The sequence below is a fragment of the Epinephelus lanceolatus genome, chromosome 14 (genome assembly GCF_041903045.1).
Source record: "Epinephelus lanceolatus isolate andai-2023 chromosome 14, ASM4190304v1, whole genome shotgun sequence".
NCBI classification, from domain to species: Eukaryota; Metazoa; Chordata; class Actinopteri; order Perciformes; family Serranidae; genus Epinephelus; species Epinephelus lanceolatus.
The window spans coordinates 43,202,102-43,221,107 of record NC_135747.1 but is presented as its reverse complement, the minus strand read 5'-3'; the positions used below and the strand labels follow the sequence as shown (position 1 = coordinate 43,221,107).

Below are 19,006 nucleotides of genomic sequence, written 5' to 3'. Positions count from 1 at the left end.
TGACAGTCTTAGCAGTTGGCGACCACACGCCAGAGGTCATCTACAACCAAACCATCACACAGGTCCCATCATGTAAATATCTTGTTGTCTTTGTTGACAGCTCACTAACCTGGAACACACAGGTTCACAGTCTCTGTAGCAGATCACATCAACGGTCACATTTCTTACGTCGTCTGAGAGTTCATGGTGTTGATCAAAAATGTATGATGATGTTTATCAGGCAGTCTGAGAGCGTCTGATCAGGTTCAGTATCACAGCTTGGTTCGGTAACCTGTTTCAATTGATCCTCTCTGCGTGGAAGATAACTGGTGTCAAAGAGCACATTCACTGCAGACTGCTTTTGAAAAGGCGACTAAGTCGAACCAATAAGATCATCTATGACTCCTCTCATGTTCTGCTCACAGAGTCTGAGCTCCTGCCCTCTGATAGGAGATTCAGAGCGTCTCGTCGTACACTAAACAGATTTAAAAACTCCTTCATATCTCTGTTTATAAAGCTTTTAAATAGTAGCAGATAAAGTGTGATGATTGAGTTCAACCTTTCCCTTCTCTCACCCATCAGGCGTCTCTCAGTATGGATGAAGCTGCTCGTCAGACCTCCTCCCACTCCCTCAGCTCCGCCACCTCCTACACGTCAGCCACAATGCGACGGCCCGGATCATCTCAGCGCCAACACCGACGCACAGGATCAGTCGGCACGGTCAGCGAACATGAGGTAACCTTCCTCTGATTCCTTCTCACAGTTGATGCATTGACTCAAAGATCATGCTCTGAGTCCATGAACTTCATGTTTTGAGTTTATCAACGTTGTATGACTGGATTTGGACCTCCAGGTTTTGGAGCTGTTGAGTTTTTGGTTGTTTTTTACATGCGGCTTCTCGTCTCTTTCTCTTCAGGCTCGTTCGATCGTTCACTCCTCACGCTCCTCCGTCACCTCAGCATCTGAGGTTTCTGTTAACTCCGCCTCCTCCATGGACTCGTTGGACAGCGTTCTTCGCTCCAATGAATCAGACGGACAGCTGCCTTCAGTCATGCCGTCAGCTGAAGGAGCCAGTCAAGGTCATCACAACACAGAGGTACACGCCCACTTTGAATGTGAAGCGCAATGAATGAGTTTGTGTGTTTGAGTGATCCTCATTCGGACATTTATGATGACATCATGCTTCAGTTTAAATGTCTTTAAGGCTTTGTGAGGTAGTGAATTGCAGATTGGCGCCTTGTTGGGAGTCAACAAGAAAAAAGAGATCAAACAAAAATCTGCTTCATGACTCAGAAAACTTGTGAACGCTAGAGGTTTGTCTGTACCTGTCCTCCTCTTAGACTCACACTCAGTTGCCAGTTCGTTAGACACACCTACCTCACGCTAATGCAGTCTAAAGGCCAAAACACACCACTGTCAATAAAATACACCCTTATTATTTTCAATGTACAGCCGGCGCTCCCGGACGTGCCACTCCATGGCACTTGACACACTGACCATTGTCCTGTTTCCAGCTTCGCTGCCCCTGGAGTAAAATGCATTTTCCCCCGCTTGCTCTCTGCTTGTACAGACCAGCTCCTGTAGCAGCTCTTCTTCTCTGCTCCTCTGGCAGCTCGACTCCTCTCCTCACCATGGATGTATAAAGAGAACTCTATAGCTGTTGCTGTGTCTCATGTGTGACGAAGAGTAGATGACAAGAGATTTGTTGTTGAGGTTGAGAAATATCTCGAGCTAAATGACCCACAATCCTGTCGTTATGAAGACAATAACCAAACAGATACTTCCTGTTGAGTCACAGCTCTGGAGATCGGCTCTTCAGGTGAGAAATCAAGTTTAATTAGCAGCTGTCCACACGTGATTTTAAGCTAACGCAGAGGAGGAGGAAGTTCAGATCTTTCAGTAAAAGCAGTAATAACTCTGTGTGGTCGTCTGTTGATGAGCTGCAGCATGAAGCATCCGGTGTGTGCTCGGTGCAGCACTTGACGTGCATCACATGCCGTGCCACAGCAGCACTGGTGTGTTTTCTGTTTAACACTGTGTTTCCTTCTGTGGAGACATGAGTACAGCTCAGTTCACATCAGCAGCCACCCTCAGTGCTCCCGTCATGTTTCAGGTGTTTAGCAGCAGGACTGATGCTGCTGTAACTGGATCTACGTCACTAATACCTGTCCACTGACTGGGATTATACCCAGTCCGCTATCACTCCAAGCAGATTATGAGATTATGTTCTTTAGACGATAATTGCATTGAAAATACAGGAAAAATTATACACAGTTTTTGAATGGGTTGCTCAAAGTGTCTAAAGTGTCTTTTGTTGCACTGAACAGTTTTTAGATTTCACATCATCCAGGCAGTGAGTTGTTTGCCGAAATCTGTCACAATGAATTGTTGCGTAAGTGACCTTTGGAGAGGTCGCAGTGCGGTGAAGACATTCTGCATTTGAAACCACAATCACAACACACAGAAATAACAGCAGACATTTACTGCTGCTGCTCGAAATAGATTTAAAACTACAGTATTGTAAGATATCACTTGTTTAATCAGAAGATTTTTGATTTTTTATTTATTTTTATTATTTTATCATTTATATATACATATATATATATATATATATGTACATATATATATATATATATATATATATATGTACATATATAAATTGTATTTATTTATTTATTTTTTTATCATTTTCAGTCAGGGTCAGACTTGGCTGATTAGTTACTGCTGAATTACAGCTCTCAACTCGCACCAACAGCTGACGCTGCTCCACTCTGACTGTTTCTGCTGACTACTGAAACATCCTGGTGCAGACTATTTACTGGAGTTTACCCTTCTGTTGCTCATACGGCAATTTAAGATAATTACAAGCACGGTCATTCTCGACTTTCAATGTCCAACAGGCCACCACCAATGTTTTGTCAGTGAAAATAAAATGTAGCTTTCATCTTAGTTTTTATTATCAAATTTTATTATTATTTTTAGCTTCTGATCTTGTTTTGGTCATGGAAAAAAGGTTGTTGACGAAAAAATTTTCGTCATAGTTTTCGTCAATGAAAGTAACACTAATGCGCTCCCAGTTTGGAAAGCCAGTTGGCTCTTTGCAGCCACCGTACTGCAAACTTCAAAGGCCTTTTTCTGAAACTCATGGTTGGTTGCTCAGTTACAGTTGTTACATTAATGTGATGTATTTTGGTCAATGCTTGGAGTAAAAGAACAGGGTCAGTGTGACTGAGAATGACAGAGCGAGTTACACACAGTGTTAAATCTGAGTCTTTTTAGGCTCCACTTTGTCGATTCTTTTTTATCTGTACATCAGTTTGTTTCTCGGAGCTGCAGACCAGGAACAAATCTCCTCCAACGGTCCGGTGTTCTTGCAGTTGAGCTTTTATTACTGGAGGTTGTTTTAAGTTTTTGCTGCAGCAGAGGTTTGCGTTGGCATCTTCTCCTCCTGCTGGCTGTTTCTGCTGCTTCAGGCTGTGTCTTCGCTTCTTTTAAGATCAAAAACCCGCTCCGGTTTTTCTGTCCCAGAATACACCTGAAGAAAAGCCTGGTCATAATCTTCCCTGAATCATCTGCATTGTCAGATGTGAACAATTCACAGCAGTGCTGGCAAAACTGCGAGCAGGACCGAATACCAAAAAACAAAGAAGAAGCTCAGAACAGTTACAGGGGCCGGTTTTTACCAAGCGTTTTCCTCCTCTGTTTCTGGCCCTGGTGGCTGCTGGGAGAATTTAACCCGAAGCCTTGTTAATGTTAATGTTGCTCAACCCAGACAGGAAACCAAATGAGCTGCAGCACAAACCTGTTCAGTGAAGGAAACTGGGTTACTGCTCCAAATTCATCCAGTGCAAACACACAGACTACAGCAAATTTGAGAGCGGAGAGGAGGAACGGAGGAACACAATTAGAATAACGAGAGGACGCAGTGAGTCAGCAAATGACCAGAGATGATAAAGGAACAAGAGGAACGATGGAAACTAACAGAGAAGCAAAGAGTGACACAGATGAGAAGAAAGAGAACAAATCCAGAGAAAGAAAACACAGAGGGATGAGAGGATGTGTTTGGCCCAGAGCGCTGCTCCCTGGAGTCCAGCTCATTAGAAACTGGGACTGCTGCAGTTTGAATCATTGAGTCTTTCTCTCCTTTACGTGCTCACTAGGAGTCTATTCAGTCCGTAGTTAACTGGAGAAGTAATAAACTTTATTTGTTTAGCACTTTTCAGAACATAGTTGCACAGTGCTTTATGGGACAGATGAATAATATACACCATCAAGATAAAAACGTACATAAAAAACATTGAACAATAATAAAAATAAATAAATAGATAATAAAATTAATAATAGAGGGAAAGAAACCAGACAAACTATTTTGAGGAGTGTTTTAAATGAAGACCATGGGTTTGTTCTCCTGAGTTACTCAGGTAAGGAGATCCACAGCTGCGCGGCTCTTACGGAAAACGCCAGGTTTCCTTTTGTAACAAGGTGAATTGTGGGAACAGTTAGGAGGGTCCTACCTGAGGTGCGCAGGCAGCAGCTAGGCTCGTAGGGCAAAACAGAGGGCCTGGCGGGGACGGAGCACCTGCTGCAGCAAGCCAACACACCATCTGCGGCCATTTTGACTTGACCAGCGGACTTCACTACAAGGTGATTGGCTGTTGAAACAGGTGATGTGCTTTAAAATCAGCTGCCAGCCATTTGACCAGCTGAGTGTCAGGTGACACCATCAGCCGGCTTGAGTCGAGCTCAGACCGGCCAGTAGCTACTAATTAGAGGAAACAAAAAGGACCTCAGATTTGAACTCATTGAGCTGGAAGACGTTTTGTGACATCCAGCACTTATATCTGAGACAAACCATACCATGAGAGAGACTGTCAGGGTCACTACCAGTCAGCAGGAGATAAAGCTGCGTGTGCTCTGTAAAATTATTATGATTATCTGACCCAGAGGGAGCATATAAAGAGAAAACAGAAGAGGACCCAGAATTGACCCCTGGGGAACACCACAAGAGAGAGGGGGCAGGGGACGAGGAATATTCTCCCAGTACAACAGAGAAAGATCTTTCAGAGAGGTCAGAGTGAAACCAGGAAACAGCACTGTCCTTAACTCAGACATTGTTTTCATGATGCTGAGGTCGACTTTACCAAATGCTGAATTCAGAACAAGCAGAATAAAAACTGAGTGAGCCAATAAAGGTCAAAGGTACTGCAGGTAACTTTTTACATGTATTTATTGTTTTTTATTGGCAGTGCACAGAGTGTTAAACATCACAGTCAAACCTGGCAGTGTGTGTCACACACACACATATATAGAACCTATCAGTGTGTCCTGCAGCGGATCAACACACAGGCACACACACTCAGATGCTCTCGCACTCTTGGCCAAAGGGAAAAGCTGAATGTAATCGTGTGTGTGTGTGTGTGTGTGTGTGTGTGTGTTTGACCTAAATATTATTTTTAATCTGTGGTTATCAAGAGAGAACTAATGCTTTCTATAAAATGGTTTCTAGTGATTGAAGCACAAGCACACACACACACACACACACACACACACACAGATTATTGAAGATGAGAACAGATAATGTTCAAGTGTCTGAAAATAAATCGTAGATTTGTGCATTTGTATTTATTTATTTATTTTTAACACTATGAAGAGGTTTCAGATTTCAGCAGTATCCATTGATGAAACAAAATTACGTTAAATTAAATTAAAACAATAATAAATATTCTAAGGACATGCTGATTTTCAGGTGAACCCTCCTAATAATATAAGTTTGCTATTTTGATATCTGTTTTCAAAACAAGCCCTCACAAGGCACTGGTTACTTCCTGAACCCACCACAATACAGGAATGGATAAATGATATGTATTTTATGGGAAAGATTTATTTTTCTCTTCATCCTCAGAAAAATGACTTCATCACATTCTGGAACAAGTGGGTGAAATACACGCGACTCTTACGGCCAGATTTTGTGGAGGTTTTGAAAAATGACCCTATTAACGTAAAACTTGAGTTGAACGCCCCGTCCCTTTTACTGGCCTGGTGTGGTGACACATTTTGACAAATAATGGTCCGTCTCAATTAGAGGCCTGGTCTGGTTGCCAAGCAGTTCTTCGGATGTATAAAGTCAGGTTGTTGGCTACCTCAGATTGTGTGTCCATTCCTGGATTCCCCTGTAAGTTATCATATTTAGTCAGTAACGGTCCTCAGATCAAAAGAATCAAAAGTTGTTGTTTTTCATAAAAAATAATCCAAGTTGTGAGGATTGTTTTAACGGCATAAAGTGGTGTGTCAGAGTTAGAGCAAATGAATCAGTGAGTTATATTTGATATGTTATCTGAAGCCTAATTTCTATATAGTAATATTCATACTCCACTTTATCTCTCCCAAAATGTACAGTTCCTACATTTTGAAAAAATCTGAAAAGCAAGAGAAATTATACTGCGTCTTTCATGATGCATGTTTTGTAATAAAGACTGATATATGTATATATATAGATAAATATAAATACACTCAAGATTGTTACCGTTTATCTCCTGGGAGAAGAGACTACAAATGTGATTATTATGTTTATGAAACACAGAAACATCCAGTGAACACAGTAAAAACCTGTCGTCTGACTTTATCAGAGACCACAAGCTAAAGTGGACCAGAGCCCTCTAACATCTCTCTGGGAAATAAAGGTTAAATAATTCAGATGCAAACAGATATACAGTCAGTACACACACACACACACACACACACACACACACACAGCAGGACACCAGACTGACTCTCATTAATTATTCATCACTGACTGAATTATTGACCATATTACTCATATTTACTGACACTGTGAATCTCACTGACACCACAGGACAGATCTGCAGCTCACTGAGCTTCATATAATCCAACATACTTTAATCCCACATACAGGCAGCCGTGCTGTGAGTCACCAGTTCACTCTGAGCAGGTTCATACTGGGCAGACTGGGATCCAGAATATTTGTTACTGCAGCAGAGCAGAGGAGAAACAAGGAGCTGTTTGAGGCGGACAGTGGGGCTGCGGTTGTCACTTATATTTCACAGTATTTTTGTTTTGGAGAAAAAATCACGTATTCGACGAGGTGATCTGTAGCGGCGGGGAGTGAGGTGGAGGGCACACTGTGATCAAGGCTGCTACATTAACTACACTCGGAGCCGCAGTTCTCAGCTTTTGGTTCCAATTTTCCACCATTGAATCAGGTTGTCACCATCTGAAGGGACGTGCACGCACATCTGCATTTGTAGAACAGCCAGTGGGAACGTCCTCTCTCTAAAGTGACCTGTGACTGGCCGAAGTCTCCCAAAATCACTGTGTTTCCAGCTTTAAGCAAAATGAGCTCATAGAAATAAATAAAAGCACATGGATGGATTTTCTTTTCTTGGTTAATGTGTGTTTTAACATTTCCTCTCCTCCCCAGCGTCATCACTGTGATGTGTTTATGATGTGTTCGCTCTCCTTCACAGGTTTCTGTCTCTGCTTCACCACACAGTTTCCTGCTGCACTGCCACATCCGCCAATCAGACACCAGATTAACTCACCACAACCTCTCTGTCTCTCTGTGTCTCTCTTAAAGCACTCCTATCTGGACAGGGAAACCTCTCTGATTCTGAGAAACATAGCAGGGAAACCTTCCCACCTGCTGACCAAGGTGACACCCCATTCACTTCTGCACGCTCCTCCTCTCCTCTTGCATGGCAACACTCTGTCCCTCCCTTTCCTTTGCATCTCTGTGCTTGAAGCATCAGGAGCAGCCACCTGCATGTTAACTCCTTTTTCTTCCACCTCCCTCTTCTGCCCTCTGACTGTGTTGGAGAGGAGCCAGTGTGTGTGTGTGTGTGTGTGTGTGTGTGTGATGCACAGTGTTGTGTGTCCTGTTCGGCTGGTGTGTATTCCCAAAGTTTTACAGAGGTTGCAATGCAACTACGAAGTTCTCATGTGGTATCACAAAACTCTAACCTTCGTGGCAGCTGCAGCCGTAAACTGTGCAGCAGGAGTGTAACTGTAGGCTGAGTGAAACAACCTACACTAACTGTGATGTGGAGTGTTTGTCAGCCTGCAGAGCAGAAATGGACTGGGATGTATTTTTAGTGCCGTTTCTCATGATTGAACTCTCAAATAAAATTAGCCGCTTGATTTAAATGCAGGAGCAAACAGTGATAACAGTTAAAATGCAAATAAAAACAGTCTCAAAAAGCACGAAATCATCACATGCATATACAGTTTTAAGTTTACAGAGAAGAGTCATAAGTTTTATCATCACCAAGCAAACACTGAGACATTTAATGACCGTTGTTTGAAGACGGCTATGGTTTAAAAATTGTTCCAAAGTGAAAGTTGTCTGGGATGTTGCCTCGGCGTACTTGCTACATGGAAATATAATGTTAGCACAGAAGATAATAAGGCAACATTTACTCACATGGGACACAAACACATGTCTCCTGGGTGAAAGTCCTTTGCTTAAACTGTTTATCAGCTAACCCTCCTCATAAAGGACTGCACTACTGTGTTTATTAATGTGTCATTTACGTCTCATTTAATCGATTAGTTGTTTGGTCTGTAAAGTGTCAGTAAACTGTGAGACTGTTGATCAGTGTGTCCCAAAGCCCAGGATGACGTCCGCAATGTCTTGTTTTGTCCATGACCCAAAGAGATTCAGTTTGATGTCGTAGAGGAGGAAACAAACTAGAAAATATTTAATTTTGACTTCTTTCTTATTTATTAATGAAACAGGTTAATTCATCAGATTTGTTGGCAATTAATTTAAAAGTCGAAAACGAATCGATTAATCTCTGCAGCTGTACTTCACATGGACTTTGTTGCACAATATAATCAAACAATTAATCAAATGTCCTGCAGAGAAAACAAAACACCTATTTAATAGAGTTACAAACAGAAAAGCTTCAGTTATCACGTTCCCTGATCGAGCCTTCTCTCTGTAAAGCTTTGTGAGTACTGACCTCTGATCACTGAGCTCACCTGTGAGTCCTGTCTTCATCTCTCACCTCTCACAGCGTCTCTTTGGTTCCTGTTTGCAGGTTTTTTCAGTGAAAACAGAGTTTCTGTCCAATGAGACAGAGACGAGAGCACAGAGAGGGTTTTTGTTTCTCTGAAGCATGATGGTTTGCTTTGTTTAAGAAAAAGAAAAGGCATGAGTGAAAGCAAACTGTACCTGACTGTGTGTGTGTGATATCTGACTGAAGTGTGTCAGACGGACTGAAGAGTCTTACAGGGGGCGATCACACAGGAGTCGTTGTAAAGTTCTGTCAGCACTGGATCAACACACAGTGACTGTGTCTGTTGGACGGTAGAAGAACAAAGTCACCTGACTGAACATGAGCCTCAGCTGCTAAACCGAATCCTGTGTGATCGTTCTGTCAGACGTCTTCAACGCTGTTTGCATTTAAGAAAATGTTTGGGATGATGATGATGATGATGATGATGATGATGATATGGGATTCAGTTCTCATGTTGTCTGAAGCCGAACACAGGTAAGTGTGACAGTCAGCGCCTCTGTGTCTGCTTCTATCTGCTAAAATCAGCTGATCAGACTGAAAACGTTTTTCCTCTGAGAAAAACAAAACACGTCAGCAATTATCTGACGACTGAATTTACAGACTGGATCAACAGAAGGAAGTCTGAGGGAAGAATTTGGGAGGTTTGCTGTATTTTAAAGGGTTTTTTAACACAATACTTCAGATGGGAGTAAAAACTGTGAGAAGATTTTGTCTCTCATACAGATGGATTCTCCTCTGTGGTGCTGTCTGTGAGGTGCTCCTTGAGTTTTAATGATGAACTTGGACACAAAATATCTGTTACAATACACAAGAAACCTTTTATTACACAGAGACTGTGTGCACTACTTCACAGACTCTGCTCTGTGTGATGGGAAACCAGGACTCCTCGTTCTTTCTAAACTGCACTGCTGAGCCTGAGAGGAGGAGTTTCAATGTAAGACAGAGTCTGCTGGAGACTAGTCAGTTCTCAGTTCAGGTTCTGTGTCGGCGTTTACAGCATTTAGTTTGCAGTGTGTAGCTTGTGGTTTGTATTTTGCAGCATCAAGTTTGTGGCACTTTGTGGTCTGTAACCTGCAGCTTGTTGTTTGCAGCCTGCAGCAGTGACCTGAGAGGACATTGTTCAGCAGCCCTGGTTTGTTCTGCCTGGTAATGAGAGTTTGGAGCTCGGCCAGCTGCAGTAATGGAGCTCAGCTGACGAGCCTGACGTTAGCTAACACAGATCAATGCAGATAATGGGACTGACGACCGCTCTAACTGTTGTTGGTGGTGTTGTTGTTCGACCCAGATCAGGAGGCTGGTGGAGAGCAGCCTGTCCTCAGCTCCACTTGTAGAAGTTAACTCATAAATAATAATCTGACAGGGTTAAGGTCGTTTCAGTTTAACGTCCCTGAAACAGATCTACATGATGAACAGGATGTGCTCACACTGTATAATATGTGACTGTGATGCTGCTGCTAAGCTAAAGCTGCAGCGCCTTAATGACTGAGGGCAAAGTTTTGTTTATCACTTTGTGCATATGTGTGTGTATGTGTGTGTGTAGGGGGGCATTAGATACAGAGTAAGTAAGGAGGCTTTATTCTGATTGGATCTCCAGTGTCCTGGTTTGATTGGATGATGGAGCAGATGGGGCAGTTTGATTGGATGTCTGAGGAATGTGCCAGATCTGCAGTGATAATCTTCTTTGGTGCAGAGACGGGTGATTCCCTGCAGCAGCATTTATACACACACGTGCAATTACTGACAGCGGCTGGCAGCGGGCCGTCTGTGTGGAGGTCTTGGCTTCAGGTCGTCTTTCTGATGGCGGCACACAGACTTAAAAATCTGCTCCACATCCTCATTGTATCAACCTGTGGAGAGGACGGAGCGTAGTCCCAAACCTCAGGGGGTCAAACTGAGTCTTGGACCAAGCAGACCCTGGTACGTTGTAGCACAACACTGGCTCCAGATCAGGTTCAGGCCAGTGGGTCCAAATTAAGTGAATGTGGTCAGATTAATGTTTAACTTTTAAGACTTATTATCTCAGCAGCTGCCACTGGCTTCAAATCCAGATTTTGCCGCTGCGGTGCCAAATCAACTCGTCTCATCGTCTCACAGTGTTTCCCTCCTGCTGTCACTCAGACTCAGTCGATTCTTGGCGTAAACGCTCTTAAAACGTGATTTTATTTTAAGTTGTGGCCCCAGATTAGAGCAGGAGGGGCCCCGATAGGCCCTGAGATTCCAGGCAGATTACGGGGCCAGTCTAATTCCTGCAGCAGTGATTAGGTTGAGAGTGTATTTGGTCACACTTGGCAGAGCACGGATGTGTGTGAGTGTGTAAATGTGTGTGAGTGTGTTAGCATGCAGGAGTGTGTGTGTTTCCGCACACTGTTTCTGTGTCAGTGTTACACTGCCTCAGCAATAAATGCAGTCCGCCCACACACTTTCTCGATCTCACACATACACACACACACACACACACACACACACACACACGCTGCTGGCCCACTTCTGCTGCCTCTCTATAAGTCGCATCAGTCCGCTCTGTTTTGAGCCTACGGCAGCTCAGGAGGGACACATTCCTCATAACTTCAAAGGCAGCGGGATCTTTCCTGGGCAGAAGCTAATTTTAGAGGCTCTATAATGTAGGTCAGCTGAATATCTATGAGACAGAGAGAAAACATTTATGCTGCAGCTGAAAATGACGACGGTGGGAGGCAGAGAGAAATGAGAAACACTGGTCATCTGTGGCGGCACGATGAGGAAACGGATGAAAAAACAGTTAATGAAGAAACGGCGCATTTTTATTTTCAATTGAAAAAATGATGCCAGATTTAGGTTGAATGGATGAAATAATGGATTATCACATGTGAATAAAAGGTTTTCAGAGAGAAGGATTATTAAGGTGATTAAACCCTTTAATTTGACCAATTAATTAATAATGCCCTGATAATCCCTCAACATACTGTAATTACACGACTGCTCATGATTTCATGCTGTTTTAAGGGGAAAAATAAGATTTCATTTTATTGCGACAGAGGGTCTGAATTAATGGAGAATATAGATATTCCCATGGAACAGTGTTTTAGAGCAACATATTCAGACAACATTTTCGTTATATAAATAAGTCATTTTGTCATGAACTGAAGTTTTGGAAGGTGCTTTGGAGGGGAGGTTGGTATCACCAAACTTCATGACAATTCTTTGAACAACTATCAGGATAAAGAATAAAATCAAGACAGAGTGACTGTTAGCATAAAAAGTGATAACTGATTTAACAGGGAAACAAAGAGGACGTAGCAGCAGCGACGACCTTTAAAAGATTTAAAATCCTACACGTAAATAATCAAGACTCCTTCACCATGCAGTGTGATGATGATGATGAAGATGTTCAGGGCAGAGATGAAGGCACAGTAATGACTCTGATGGCTGTGATGATGAAGATGATGATGATAACTGACAGCTGCTGCAGGCTTTAATATTCTGTTGATTGGTTAATTGTGAATGCTAACGGACACAACGAGGAATACAGTGTCAGTTAGCGTTAAGATGCTAACTGATGCAACACAGAGTAATGTTGTGTGACTGGGGTCTTAACGTTCCCTGGTCACCTCTGTGACTCACTCATGTTGCTAACAGTGACATTTAATAAATATTTTTAGCAGTCTTTATCTCCTGTAGTTCAGATGTTAAAAGGAACAAACAGATGAGCTGTTATATAACACATTTAATCCTCTGATGTTCTCTTTGTGTCCACCTATTATTTTAGGTCTATTAAAGCTCAGTTAGTTGTTATGTAAGTCTAATGTGCATCATCTTTAATAGCTGCTGATTATGTAAGATCACAACATTAAACTCACTGTAACCTGCTGTCACCATTTTAAGCCACTAACACATGAATGTATTTTGTCAGAACACATGGCAGCTGACATAACTGAGAGTTTTGGTTAAATAACATTTTACCTTGAAGGTTTAAAGCTAACCAAATTTAAGATTTACACATAGATCTTGGGGGGGGGGGGGTGCAGGCAATATTTAGAAAATGTGAATTTGAACTCTTTCAGAAACTAACAGAGGAATTTTACTTTAACAAAATTAAAGGTGTTTACACTTTAAAATGCAGAAAATGCGCCACTGGATTGGCTCCACTGACTGTTTTAAATCTGTGTTTTGGTAAAAGCTGTTTTATTTTGGATTTTTGTACAGTACCGTAAATCTTCAATTAAAAGCCCAATCTCTTTTACTAGCTCAGTGTGGCTACACATTTTGACAAATAAAGGCCTGTCTCAATCAGAGGCCTGGTCTGGTTGCCAAGCAGTTAATTTTTTTAAATAGAAGTTTGTCTGTTGTATAAAAGCAGGTAGATGACTACCTCAAATTATGTATTCTATAAGTTATTCATGTTCCTTTAATCTGTAAAGGTCCTCACATCAAATGAATGCTCCGTCCATCAGAGTTAGATCAAATGAATGTTTCATAATTGATATGTTATCTGAAGCCTATTTTTTATACAGTAATATTCAGACTGGTTTAAATCAACAATTTGATTGTATTTCCTGATCTTTGCTGAGCAACAGTTTTGTGTGAAATGAATTAAAAGCCTGTCCCAAATACAGGCCTGTTGAGTTCAGTGATTTAAGCAAATAATAGCCTGGGCTACTAATTCAAGTTTTACGGTAGGTTGTATTTTTAGTGTTTTATCTGCTGTGATTTTGCAGTGCTGCTACCTTTGGCCAGGTCCGTCTTGTAAAAGAGATTTTTGACCTTAAACAGATGCCGCAGGAATGAGTCCTAAAACCTGGAGATTAGTTAGCATGTTAGCACTCCTGGTTCTTTTCAGTTATTTCATTTATAAGGACAACGCACAGTGATCAACATTTCTGTAAATCTGCCAGTGTTAGCCAGCTGGCTAGTTTTCAGCTGCAGTCCTTTGGTGAGATGTTTTGACACCAATAAAAGGATCAAATTGACAGGACAAAGACAGCGTGAAGACATAAAGACAACATTAACTACAACAATTAGAAACTGTCAAGGTAGAACAGAAGACGTGCAAAGCAACAAGCAACAGCAGAGCACCAGAACAATGTTAGCAACACGGAGCACCAACACACATTCAGACATGCAGAGCAGCAACAGAAAGTAAACATATTAAATAGTCATTATGTGTGGTCACATGCACTAACAAGCCATGCGACACAAAGTAAGCTATTTAGATGGTCTAAAGCGCATAATCCATGTCGCAAGTGTCATTGCTATTTAGATGCAGACGCAGTTGTCATTTTCACGCCCTGCGCCCTCGTCGTCTAACTAGCAAATGAACTTGCGCTTCTCTGGGTGTGTTGGTCTAAAAATGAGGAGTGGTCAGGCGCAGTCATGGCGCGTTGCTAGATAGATGGCGTAAAAAGCAAATGCGCCAGTGACCAACAAAAACCTGGTCTAAAGTCAAGTCTCTAGGCAGGTGCACAATGCGCGTGCACTCTGCTCAGACACACACGGAGCAGCCACACATATGCAAAAGATAACAAATAAAAATATGATTACAATGTGAAAGGTTATTATTGTGCACATTAAAATATTTATGAGAAACACGTCTTAATGGTCAGTCATTAATCAGAATGATCTAATCGCAGTAATAATGATCAGCATAATTTGTAATAATGACAAATGAAATTGTGAAATTATCTGACCAATCAATCATTTTTTTGAATGAAAACCAAAGTCCACACATTGCATTTATTTTAACATGTTATACTAGGCTACATTATATTATATTATTATATTGTAATCTGAGTGTAGAGAGGACACACATGCAAATAAGAGGCAGAACACAGCTCTAGGAAACATGTGAAAACAATTAACAAACGTGGGTGGGGGAGAAAACGCTGAGCAGGTCCTATAGCTGCAGGATCAGCACCTTGGGGAGCTCCGCGGCAGTCCTGACAGCTGTGCTCTGTTATATGATGAAAACAGGTTTGAATAATATTCCACAGATATTTAGTAAGATCTTTCTTGTATTAGTGATCCCACGCCTGCTTTACCTCGGGGAGCTTGGGTGCCTGTCTGCTGTCCTCGTAGATCTGGTTCTGACGGGCCTTCACCTCCTGCACGAGGAGATCCGTCTCCTCAGCTGTAAAACGCTCACTCTTTGCAGTTGGTAGGTCCGCCATCTAACTAGCTCTCTGCCATGCGCTCCAATCACGCCTCTTTTAAAGGGAATGAGAGGTGACACTCTGATTGGCTTATTGAATGATACGCCCAAAACACACCCATGACTAATTCACAGAGTAAGTCCAACCCTTTTAGACTCTCCGCCATGGCACACAGTCTGAAAACGCGCTGTCTAACAGCAAGTGACTGGGACACGTCCATGCGCTGCACACCTGGTGCTTTCAGGGGCGTTGGTGGCTTAGTGGTAGAGCAGGCGCCCCATCTACAAGCCTGTTGCCGCAGCAGCCCGGGTTCGACTCCAGCCTGTGGCCCTTTGCTGCATGTCACTCCCTCTCTCTCTCCCCCTTCACACTTGTCTGTCCTATACATTAAAGGCTAAAAAGCCCCCCCAAAAAATAAATATCTTTAAAAAAAAATAAAATTAAAAAAAAAAGACAGTTGCTAACAAGCGGCTAAATGAGACTACAGAACATCATCAGGCTGAACACGACTTTTCAGCTACGCTGTGGTGGTGACGCTGACGTCATGCTAACGTGGTGTAGTTCATTTGTAGCCTAATGTTAGCTTTTTACTTTTGGCCATTTCATTTACGCTGAAAAAGTTATAAAAACAATTGTAAGTATCATAAACATTTGTTTGTCTACAGGCTTTTTGTCGTGGGAACCAGGGTGTTGTTAACGCCCATATTGGCCTTCAAATAAACATGCCTCCAACACTCATGTGACATCCTGGTAAAATTAAAAAACTAAAGTCAAAACATTTTGAACCAATATTTTTCTTTTTCCACACACACCCTGCGTAACTGCTCTGATTTAAATACTGACACACACTAACTGTATGTTCCCTCATGTGTACCTGATGTTGTGTTCAGTGGTTCAGTTTTCACACATGATCTTCTGATAAATTTAAACACCAGCTCTGATTTGTATTCGCATGTAATTCTCAACATGTGACACGTCACTGCTGTTGATGTAAATCCTCAGGCGTTAAACACAACCAACAAAACAGAGGCCGCTCATTATGGAGCTGTTTATGAGCTTATTCTGCTGCGAGAATCTGTGTGTGTGTGTGTGTGTGTGTGTGTACTTCAGGGGTTTTTTGGGGGGTGCCGATAAAGGGATTGGCTGCTAATCTCTTCTTCCTCATCCCCCATCATCTTCATTTCGTTCTGCCCTTTCGCTCGTTCACAATATGGATCCTCTTGTGTGTGTGTGTGTGTGTGTGTGTGTGTGTGTGTGTGGGCTTGCTGGCTAAAGTGGAGCACCTCCGTTAGGGCAAACACAGACATCCAGACACTCATGTGAAGCGACTGAAAAGAGCCCCAAAAATTGACTTCAGAGACGTGTGAGCGTTTGAAGCAAATCAGCGAGTGATTAGAGACGAGAAGGAAGAACACATCAGATAAGACGAGGACACTGCGTTGTGTAAAGCGGGAGAGAGACGGCGAGGAGGGGGTATGAGAGCTTGAGATAAAGAGATCAGCTCCTCTGCATGGAAGTTGGCACAGCAAAAAAAAAACGCCCCTCCCCCACCCCCGACCGTCTCTACTTTCCTCTCTCCTCCTCTCATTCCCTCTGTGTCGCTCTGCCAGGGAGGATGTGACAGGACAAGGTAGCATCTTTCACTTTGATCCAGTCGGCTGCATCAGTGACCAGGCGATCAGTCTGAAGATCAGTGGGTAACTAGATTAGTCGACCTGCAGCTCAGTCAGACAGTAAACAGGAAGTCAGTCGTTCTGTCTCTGTTTGTTTCTACTCCTGTTTCTATTTCTCGTCTTATTTTTGCTTCCAGACTTGTTGTTAGCGCCTGCTACACTCTGCTCTGCTGGATTTAAGACTTCTTCTGCTCCTCCATCCTCCATCCATCCTTCTCCACCTCTGTTTGTTTTCCTCTCAGCTGATAATCTCAGCTCCATCTTGTTGTTGAAGGTCGACGAGCGACGTCTTTGAGTTGAAGCTGTGATTGCAGATCGGAGCGTCTCACAGCTGAGTTGTCAGAGAAATAAAAACAGACTGGACTTTTCAGCGGCGGCGGCGTCAGAGAAACGCTCCTCCAGTCTGAGTGTGTGTGTTTGGGAAATTTGGATAATCCTTCAGAGAGACTACCAACATGTAGCGTCCGAGCGTTAATCCAATCACATTCTGCTGCTGTCACAATAATACTGAGATGATGGTGATGAAGAGGAGGAGGTGGAGGAGCAGGGTTTGTGTTGCGGTCAGACATGTCTGATGACTCCTCACAGTTTGGGCTTCTCGGGCAGCACTCCTCCGTCTTGTTGGGAATAACCTCAGGCTGCTGATTTGGGGGAACTCTCTGCGTTCACGTCTTGTAGCTCTTCATTCACTCAGTGTTAGTGTGAGAAGTTGTTCTGTGGAAGAAGCCGATGAGACGGGAGTGATGTGCACAGACTGGGATACTGTGTCCAAACTGTGATGATAAAAACTGGGATTTTTTGGGATTCTATTTATTTTTAAAGCAGATTTTATGGTGGACGCAGACACAGAAGTTTTGGCTGTTTGAGTTGAAATCAACTGAGAATAAAAATGAATTCCTGTTGGAGGAATCAGGTAGGTGAGAGTGGTGCATGTGTGTCATTAGTACGGATTATGATCATTGCAGGAACACGTCTGTCGATGCTTTCTGTTTTATATTGACTGACCGGTGAATAATTTCTGTCGCCGTCATCACTGTGTGTGCAGGAGGAGCAGGCCGCCAAGATGAAGGCGGAGAACATCCGAGTGGCCCTGGAGAAGATCAAGGAGGCCCAGGTTAAAAAGGTGAGTCTGGTTAACACACACACACACACACACACACACACACACACACACATACACACATGAGAGAGGAAGATGCTGTGTGTTGTGTGTGCATGTGTCTGTCTGTGTCTGGCACATGTCCAGCGGACTCGTTTTTCTGGGTCAGGTCAGTGTTACTCCACATGGAAAGCTCCGGTCAATAACAGCTGGGGTCATGCACACACACACACACACACACACACGCGCAGCACTCAGCATAATGACCACTGCAAGTTAAGTCCCAATCCCTCAGAGAGAGACAGAGGCTGGATTAACAACCTGGATTTATTTCACACTGAGACCGAACACAGACAGGTATCAGTGTGTCTGTGTGTCCGTCCAGTCTGATCGTTGTTCTGCATCCTTCTGCACTGCCTCTGACTCTCTGTCACACAAACACATGAAGCACATGTTATCCACATGAAGGATAAGATGGTCAAAAGAGAACCATATGACAAGGCAAGTTTCTTGTCATGCAACTTTCGACTGTTGTATCATAAACAAGACTTAAAATAAGAGGCTCAGACGTAGAGCTGCACATTTGAGGGTCTGATATAAAGATCCAAATAACAATGGACGCACAGAAACCATAAGTCCTTTTTAGACAGGAGTTGTGCAAATTTGCAGGAAAGTCCAATCAGTCTTTTTTCAGCATTGGCAGTATAAAAACAAAATCGGGGAGTGCAGCAAAATGCCGCCTACCTACTTTTGTTTATACAGAATGTGCCTTTTTCGGGGCAATGGGGGGCGTGAGCAAGTAACAAAACGTGTAGCTCAGCGTGGCTGTCAGGTTTGTGTTTCCCTCTTGCTACTAGCTGCTCGCTAATTCCTGCTATCAGCTGTTTCCTGTTTATCCACCACCAGTGGGTCGCACATGCGGCGTCATCAACAGCTCCTCCCACAAGTCATCAACAGCTCCTCCTGTTGCAGAAGGCCGCCTTGTTCTTTTTAAACAAAAAGGTTCCACCAATATGTCTACCCTACGAGGCGGAAAATTGGGCACCTCGGATCAACTCACCAATCCGGCTCTGTGTGTCTAAACGCTCGCAGCTT

General features: G+C 42.9%; 1 protein-coding gene across 4 annotated transcripts in view; it reads left to right on the top strand.

Moving 5' to 3' along the window:
- The window catches only part of raph1a (Ras association (RalGDS/AF-6) and pleckstrin homology domains 1a), a 94,284-nt gene that overhangs the window by 56,418 nt on the left and 18,860 nt on the right, over positions 1 to 19,006 (top strand). For 2 of the 4 annotated variants that reach the window (XM_033617425.2, XM_033617426.2), the window contains exons 7-10: positions 562 to 714; positions 896 to 1,075; positions 7,574 to 7,648; positions 17,858 to 17,935. In XM_033617425.2, coding sequence (XP_033473316.2) covers positions 562 to 714; positions 896 to 1,075; positions 7,574 to 7,648; positions 17,858 to 17,935 — 486 coding nt within the window. The remainder of the gene's footprint in view (positions 1 to 561; positions 715 to 895; positions 1,076 to 7,573; positions 7,649 to 17,857; positions 17,936 to 19,006) is intronic. The other 2 variants (XM_033617427.2, XM_033617428.2) reach the window with 1 other exon arrangement.